Below are 8,843 nucleotides of genomic sequence, written 5' to 3'. Positions count from 1 at the left end.
GCCCGGCGAAGGGGATAGGGGTGCGGAGGGAGGCAGTGAGGGAGGGAGGCAGCGATGGGAAGCAGGCAGGCAGGAGGGGTGCGGGAAGGGAGGGATGCTAGAGCCGCGGCAGCAGCGGCACCAAGATGGAGGCGAGCAGCGCTCCAGCCGCCCCGGCGGGCCGGCCAGCGTTATCTGCCTGCACGGGGAAGCCGGGCTCGGCGCCCGCATTGTCCTCCACGTCGTCCCTCCCCTTCTGGCTCGGCTCCTCCTCGTAGTCCTCGTCGTAGTACTCCTCCAGGCCGCCGTCCGAGCCGCCGCTGCTGCCCGCGCCGTTGCCGCCCATGTCGGTGCCGAAGCAGAGGCGGGCCATGTTCTCCTTGACCGACTCGCAGATGGGCCGCTCCAGGCCGTCGCAGACGCAGTCGTTGAGCAGCACGGCCTTGGGCACGGCCAGCATGTCCTCGATGACGGCGCGGCACTCGGGCGTGCAGCGCAGCCCGTTGAACAGCTTCCCGCAGTAGGTCATGTAGCGGTTCAGCGCCAGGCTGCAGCGGCTGTCCCAGTCGCAGCGCCGCCGCGCCTCCGTGCAGCCCATGACGCCGGGGCCGCCGGGGCCGCCGCCGCCGGGGCCGCCGCCCGTGGGGCTGCTGGTGCGGGGTAGGCAGGGCTCGATGGCGCGCTTGGTGGCGCGGCAGTTCTCGTCCTGCGCGCAGTCGCAGTCCTCCAGCGCCGGGCCACGCCGGGTGTGGTTGAGCTGGATGAGCGCCGCGATGCAGTGGCTGGGGCACCGCCGCCTGGACGAGGCGGCCGCGCCTGCTGCGCTCGGCGGGCCGTCCCCTCCGCCCGCCGGCGGCGGCTGCTGCTGCAGGAGCACCGGGGCGCACGCCTCGGCGTACTGGTTGTAGGCGTAGCTGCACTCGGGCTCCCCCTGACACTGCAGCACCGCCTGCCAGCAGATCAGCCGCCGGCCCTGCACCAGCGAGCCCCGAGGCGGCCACACGGCGCCCAGCGCCGCCGCCAGCCACAGCCAGGCGGCCGCCCGCGGCCAGCGCCGGCCGCCGCCTCCGTGCCGAGCGGGCGAGCGGGCCACCATCGCGGACGGGGGGATTGGCTGCAGCCGCGGGCGAGCTGGGAAGAGGCGCTGGTGGACGAGGAGGAGGAGGAGGAGAAGGAGCTGCCGCCCGTGGAAAAGTTTCCAAAACTCCCGCCGGCCGTGTGCATGAGGTCTCCTCGCATCAATCCATGCGCGCCGGGCCCGGGGCTCTCTAGCCCCCGGGAGCTGAAGCCGGCGGGGCGGCGGTACGAAGCAGGCGCCCGGGGGCCTTCCCGTGTCCCCCACCCGCTGCTCCGGGCTCGGCGAGGCGGCGGCGAAGGCGCCCGGGGAGGTGCAGGGAGTCAGTGCAAACCGGGGGTCGGACGACAGCGGATCCGTAGTGCGCTCGGGGAATCGCAAGCTGCGCCGGGAGAGCTCATGGTGCTGTACTGCTCTTCATGCAGTTCCGTTTCTCTCTTTTTTATTTTTTTCCCCCACAAAATAAATGCCCAGCTGCTGCTGCTGCCTCCTCGGGAGCTTTTAACTCTCCGCTCGCAGCATCTCTGCACATGCCAGCCGCTCCGATCCCATTCACAGTCCCGGCTCCGCTCACTCCCTCTCGGTTCGGATCACGCTTTCGGATGGCGCGGAGAAGAAATGTCTTTCCTCGCTACCAAGACGAGAGCACTGGGAAAGGAGAAGAGTCAGCCTTCGCGGTCTCTTTCTCTCCGGGCGACTGATGCTGCTTCTGTTGTCAACAAGCCCTGCAAGCTGCTCTGTGGATCCGTCTGTGGATCTTTTTTTCTTTGCAAGGCTTTAAATACAAAAGTGCCCTCCAAGCAGCAGCAACGTGCTCTGATTAGGCTTCATTATGCATGCATGGAAAAGCAAACAAACAAAAAAAATTAGCAACGCTTCTTCTTTTACACAACCCCCCCAGCCTGCGCTTTCTCGCTCTCTTTCTCCCTTTCTCCACTTTTTCTCCCTTCGCTCGGCCCCCTTTCCCTGCCTCGCCACTTGCCATTGGCCCAGCCTGTTGTTGAAACCTTTTTTTTCTTTTTTTTTTTTTCCCTCCTTCTCTTTACGATGTGCTGGAGGGAGGGAAGAGAGAGGGGGGCTGGAGGGCAGCTCACATTCAAAGCTTGAAAGGAAAGGCTTAAGGAGAGTGACAGCCCCCCGAGGAGCCCCTCCTCCCGTTAAGGCGGCGCGGCGGCCGGGCGAGAGGCGCTGAGCGGCGGCGGCGGCGCCCGCGGGGGCTCGGCAGCACCGCGCTGGGATCGGGCGGCAGGCAGGCTCTCCGCTCTCCGCGCCCGTGTCGCAGGCATGGCACTCTCACTGGTCCTGTTCCCTACCACAAGGAGGGGAAAACCAACTTCTCTAGCTCGGGTAACGCGTGTACCCAAACTTGCCGGTGATTCAAGTGGGGGCAGAGCCGCTGCCAGAACGGCAAAGAGGATTAGGCTCAAAGTGGGACCGACTTTGTTCTTACTGAAGTAGAAACAGAGGTCCTGGTTTCAGTGTGCTAGTACTCTCCGGCAGAGCAAAGCTAACCCACTAGTGGTGTAGTGCGACCATGTAAGTACTCCTTTGCTGTAGTTTCAGTATTACAACTTTCCACTTGCCACATACCCCCCGATTTTAAAGTCATTCAGCTCAGCTTCTCGCCTGAGATTTTTGAGCAGGTTTTAAGACACTGACTTACGAGGGTGCCTGTTGGCAGAACTACAGTAGATCCCAGTGTAATTCTTTGATACTTGATCTGCCAACGAGTAAAATGTCTCAAAAAATCTGTTATTAGTTTTAATTGAAAGCGAACTGCTCTGCTGAAGTTCTGCCTTCTTATTACACTTTCAATTTATAAGGAAGTAGAAGCAAAAATATTAAGGCACTAGGAGAGGAGCATAACAAAGTAGTCGTGCATTTACCCACTGCTTTTCGTTTCCGTGCTACCTTAATTCCAGAGCAACATCGTCTCCAACCACAAGGGGCATCGGTATCTGCTGCCTGTCAAAACTGGCGCTTTTTTCATCCTGAGACTATCAACTCCATCTGTCACAAAAACTGGGACAAAATCTATTTTCCAGAAACTCGGGGATCTTGGAATCCCATGTGGTGTAAAATCATGCCTGTCTCAAAGTGCGTAGACTGTGGAATGGTGGTGTGGTGTGGCTGGGAGTCAGTATGATTGATGGCTTGAGAAGCATTCATAAGGGCTTGCTCCATTGTCATCAGTTTTACAAGCTGCTTGTGTTTCTCCTTCAGTATAGTTTTGCCTATTCTTGTATAAAAACTGTGTTTTTAAATCTGAAAAACTGTATTTAGAAACCCTGCCTCCATCCGCCTAGTTTAGAGCTGTTTCTTTTAATTCTTGTTGAATAGTGGTATTAAAATGCCAGATGCCATTCATGCAGGTTGTAGGAAATGTAAATTGCTATCTACACTGGGATTGTTCATGCATTGCTTTGTTGCCCTGTTACCTGATCACACCACTGTTATTGGTGGAAATCAGCTAGTTTTGGGTGTCTCAGTTGAAAATGACATTGCAGGTGCTGTTCAATGTACTGCTGCCCTGACTGGTTCCTAGGGAAAATTCCCTACGATGCCACTGGAGGGAAGAGGGTCTGGATGTCGGGATGTTCCAGACATAAGAGAGTCTGAGAGAGGGGGTTGCAATGGAGCAGGGTCGTGGCCTGGGGCCTCCTGAGCTTCCTCAGCACGGGAGAGAGGAGTCCCAGTGGGGCTGCCTTCTGCAGGCAGCTGGATGATGAGCTCTGCCCCCTCCCAGCTCCTGCCTTCATTTGCAAAATCCATCCAGCTCGGCTGTACTTCATTCCTGGAGCAAAAAGCAGGCTGTTATGCTCTGTGAGGAAAGGCAGCAGCTGAACTTCGGGCCTTCCAGGAGGGGGAGTAGAGGAGCCTTCACTGCTGGCCTTGCATCCTGGTGTGGCTGCTGCGCGGAGGCTGCTGCGGTGCTGCTGGGGCAGGGACGGGGTCAGTACCTAGTCCCACTAGTGCTGATGGACTTCCCTGGCTGGACTGTGCTTTGAGCGGCAGGGCGTGGCATGAAACATCACATTATTCATAGGCAGAAATTTTCACAAACAGTTTTTAGTTAAAGAAATGACTATTTTATACAGTGATAATAATAATGGAAATGTTGACTTTGAAGTTTGGAATTACCTTTGGTATCATACTGACAAAAATTTTAACAGAAAGTAGGTGAGTTCTTCCATTACCACACCTTTTACCTGTCTAGAATATAATTATCTGTATTCAGGATTATATATTGTCAATAAACTAACTTCTTAAAATGGTTTAAAGCATTTTTCTGTCCTGTCTTTATTTAATAGGATTTGAATTTTGCCTGTATTTGTAACTACAATTTTGGGTGAGGACTTTGGTGTTCGCAGTGCCCTGTTGGAGGAAAGAAATCTTTTCTTGTGTGGAGCTAAACCTAGGGAAATAATTGTCTGCCCCCACTTTGATCCAGGTTTTTTAACAGCCAGAGTGGTATTGTCAAATCCAGCTTTTCAGTTTTCAGAGTAGCTATAAAAGTAATGTGGAAGACAATTCTTCCTCTGTTTCACAAAGCACCAAATTGGACAATACATTCCACAACTTGACAGTAGAGTAAGACCTGGTAACTTTTTGAATTCCCGTTTGCCAGGTTTTTCTGTGCCATCCTTTCCAGTCTCGGCAATTGATTTAGTCCTTCACACCAGCACACCAAATTACTATAGAGTAACTGTCATCCAGCACTAGGGGTCATTTTGGCAACCAGAAAAGCCAATGTGTATGATCTGGATTTATTGGAAAGACTCCTGGGCACCTTTTTGTCTAATCCTGATGTCTTTTCCCCTTTTTTTATTTCACACCTTTTTGTAATGGATCTCCTTTCCAAATCTTTAGTTTTCTTTAGTTCTTTGTTTGACCTATTTTACATCAAGAGTATTTAGAAAACAAGAAAATAAAGTAGACACCATGCCAGGTGACCTTAAAATTAAAAAGTTCACATTCATTGAAAATAAAATGAAAATACATGGCCAGTATATGTGGTTAATTCCTCTCAAATTATTTTCAAGCACATTTTTTATTGGCTTATATTGATTTTTTTTTTCATTTTTGGAGATTTACAACTGCTATTAAACATTTCTGGCAGGTGTCCTGGGAATTAATTTGCTGATACAATTTCAGTATGTGCATCTGGTAATATCTTAAATATGTGCCTGATAGGGATACTCAGAGAGCAATTTTTCTTCTTGGAGAAGGGACTTAATTCTCTTATAATAATAGACTTCACCTGTCAGTGAAAGGCAGAAACTCTGTCAGTAGTTGTCAGAATCTTGGTGTTATGGTAGGCAGAGAAAGTCCTGCTTCTTAGACCAACACTCATCCTGTAGAAATGGCCCAGTAAGGTGTCACTCATAGTAGCCTGTGCAGATGACTGAATATGGACATGTGCATACAACAGAGTTCTTGGATTTGCTGTACCTTCAGAGACCCATAAATAATGTCTGCATTCTAAAGTTACAAAAGAATAACTTTGTGACTTACCAGATTCCCAGCACAAACTGGGGGCAGGGGAATGAATATAATGCATTCAAGTGGTGTCTGTTTCAATAGAGAAGAGAGAGTGAAGGCGTTTAAATTAAGTTTGTTCTCCACATCTGGAGTAGTTTATCTTTTTATTGTCTCTGCAGGAATGCTTGGGACTTTCATGTCTTAAGTTAGCCACCTAAACTAGGTGGAATTCTCCCCAAAATAGTAACTTCTTCTTTACTAGAATGGACATGACTTCCCAGTGTGACCATGCCTTCTCTTCTTGATTTAGTCTGAAAGAAAAATAATGAACAGGGAGGATAGTAAGTAATTGTGTTGACCAACAGTTTTGATTTGCACCTCATAGCTGCTGACACTACTACACTTCATGCTTAGGTTCAGTTCTTTTTGCTATACATTTTTGAGGTTGTCTTTGCCAATGTAAAGTCTCATGAACATTACAATGTTATGGGTCCTGCAAGTGTGCTGTAATGGTCAGCTGCACACAGAGAATCATTGAATGGTTTGGGTTGGAAGGGAGCTTTAAAGGTCATCTTTGGTGATGACATAAAGGTGTCCCTCATGTTGCAAAGTCATAACTACAGGTCCCACACCAGATGCACAAATAGTCCATGAACTATAGGTCTGGTTGCAATCAAAGGAGCCAGTCGGATTCACAAATAGCACAGCTCATTGAGTGCAACATAAACGGTTCTTTCGGATTGCTGGTGACAATGTATTAACTGCAGAGTAGCTGTATATAGCAGTAACAGTGTAATTGCAATCACAATCTTAATATCAGCGTCAGCACTCAGCATATCTGAGGACATCGGGCTTACCAAAAGGCATCCCTTCTGGGGAGAGCAAGGAGAACAAATCTATCAATCTGTCCCTGCAATTTCACACTGAACTCTCATCCCCTGATTAGAAGCAAAATTGGGGTATATTTTATAACCACTACTGTGTGAATTGCTGTGGATGGGACTGTGGTCAAGCCTGTGTGGGCACTTTGTATGGGCAATGTGGGCACATTTTGTAGGTGGTGTACTTGGTTTCTACAAAACATTTCTGGGTATCAGGTTGAAGAACAAGACTGTGGAGACTACACCTCATCCCACATTCCCCTCTGCCCCCTCATGCCATGACAACACAAACCACAAGACTTCCACCTAATTTCTGCACCTGCTTCACAGGCCCCATCATATACTAAGCTATACCAAGACCTGCCCATGACAGGGGGGTTAGAACTAGAGATGATTTTTAAGGTTCTTTCCCACTCAAAGCATTTTATGATAGGACATGATCTAGTTCCAAACATCCTGCAATGAGCAAAGACATCTTCAAGTGTATCAGGTTCCTCAAACCCTCATCTAACCTGACCTTGACTGTTTTCAGGGATGGGGCATCCACCACCTCTGTGAGCAACCTCTTCAATTGTTATATCACCCTCATCATAACAAATTTCTTCCTTATCTCTAGTCTGAATCTACCCTCTTTTAGTTCAAAACCATTACCCTTGTCCTTTTGCTACAGGCCCTACTAACAGTTTTGTCCCCATGTTTCTTGTGACCCCCTTTTAGGCACTGGAAGACCACAATAAGGTCTCCTTGAAGTCCTCTCCAGCCTGAACAGCCGCAGCTGTTTTAGTCTGTCTTCACAGGAAACATGCTCCAGTCCTCTGATCATTTTTGTGGCCTCCTTCTGGTCCTGCTCCATGAGGCCCACGTCTCTCCTGTGCTGAGGACCCAGAGCTAAACACAGCACTCCAGGTAGGGTGCAAATGCACATTTACAGTCACACAATCACAGAATATCCTGAGTTGGAATGGACCCACAAGGATCACTGGGTCCAGCTCCTAAGTGGATGGCCCATAGAGGGATTGAGCCCACTACCTTGGTGTTGTTAGCACAACAAGGAATTGAACCCACTACCTTGGTGTTGTTAGGCTCTGACCAATTGGTTCATGTCCACCTGCTATCCAGCAGTACCCATTAGTCCTTCCCATCAGGGCTGCTCTCCATCTGTCCATCCTCAAGCCTGTGTTGAAATCAAGGGTTGCCCTGCCCTAGGTGCAGCACCTTACCCTTGGTCTTGCTGAACACGGCCCCACTTCTTGATCTTGTCCAAGTCCCTCTGGCTGTCATATTGTCCTTCAGGAGTGTCAACAGCACCATTCAGCTTGGTGTCACCTGTGAACTTGCTAAGGGTGCACTGGATCCCTTTGTCTATGTCACTGATATTAAACAATCCTGGTACCAATATGGTTCCCTAGGTAAGCCACTTGTCACTGATGTCCATTCAGACATTGAGCCATTGACCACTACCCTCTGGATGCAACCATCCAGCCAAGTCCTAATCCACAAAATAGATGACCCATCAACTCCTTCTCTTTCCAGTTTAGAGAGAAGAATAAGGTGGACCATAGCACAGGTCTTACAGAAAGACATATAGATGACATAGGTGACATCTGTGGCCCTTCCTTTGTCCTCTGATGTAGTCACTTCATCACAGAAGGCCACTGGGTTGGTCAGAGAGATCTTGCCCTTGGTGAAACTGTGCTGGCTGTCTTGAATCACCTGCTAAAACACAGTGTCCAGGAGGAACTGTCCTATGGTCTTCCCAGGGACAGAGGGGAGGCTGACAGTTTGGTAGTTTCTAGACTTTCTTTCTACCCTTTTAAAAGACGGGTGCAATGTTCCCTCTTTTCCAGTCACCTGGGATTTCACCTGACTGGTATCAGTTTTCACATGTCAAGGAGAGTGTCTTGCCAGCTAGATCAGTCAATTCTCTCGAGAGTCTAGGATGCATTTCATCAAGTCAGGTAGACTTATGTATTTTCAGGTTCTTCTCTTACTGTGGGAAGGACTTTGCTCCTTGAGGTCCATGCCTTGAGGTCCATCAGCTCCTGAGGATACACAAGTTTGCCTGAAATAGATTTTTAATCCACTGTATCCTTTTTTAATATGAATTTTACGTTTGTAATATTTACTTAAAAATTGAATAGAATCCTTGTAAAGTTGAGGGTTGCTATTTATATATGAAATAGTAAGTATCATTGAGAGATTTACCCAGTGCATCCAGTAAAGTAAACATGGAAGTATTGCACAATACAGTATTGCTGGACTTCTCTTTTGAACTCTCTTCCAATCTAAACTACAAACTAGACCACACATGCTGTTAAAACAAATCTAAGTAGGACATCAACCCTTTTTTGGTCCTAAGGAGGGCAAAAGTAATGGCAAAGCCAAGTGATTCCTGGTCACCTGTTAAGCCAGTTAGAGACAGGTTT

At 49.5% G+C, this 8,843-nt stretch overlaps 1 protein-coding gene across 1 annotated transcript in view; it reads right to left on the bottom strand.

Annotated features, from left to right (window-relative positions):
• The window catches only part of GAS1 (growth arrest specific 1), a 2,662-nt gene extending 1,587 nt beyond the window's left edge, over nucleotides 1–1,075 (bottom strand). The window contains exon 1 of the mRNA XM_071424836.1: nucleotides 1–1,075. This exon is cut by the window's left edge and continues 1,587 nt beyond it. Coding sequence (XP_071280937.1) covers nucleotides 98–1,075 — 978 coding nt within the window. The 3' untranslated portion in view covers nucleotides 1–97.
• Between the last annotated feature and the right edge of the window lie 7,768 nt (nucleotides 1,076–8,843).

Source organism: Agelaius tricolor, unplaced genomic scaffold (assembly GCF_023055355.1).
Source record: "Agelaius tricolor isolate 1412-34295 unplaced genomic scaffold, bAgeTri1.0.p SCAF_4, whole genome shotgun sequence".
NCBI lineage: Eukaryota > Metazoa > Chordata > Aves > Passeriformes > Icteridae > Agelaius > Agelaius tricolor.
Note: the sequence above shows the minus strand (reverse complement) of the source record. Positions and strands in the feature narration are given on the sequence as shown.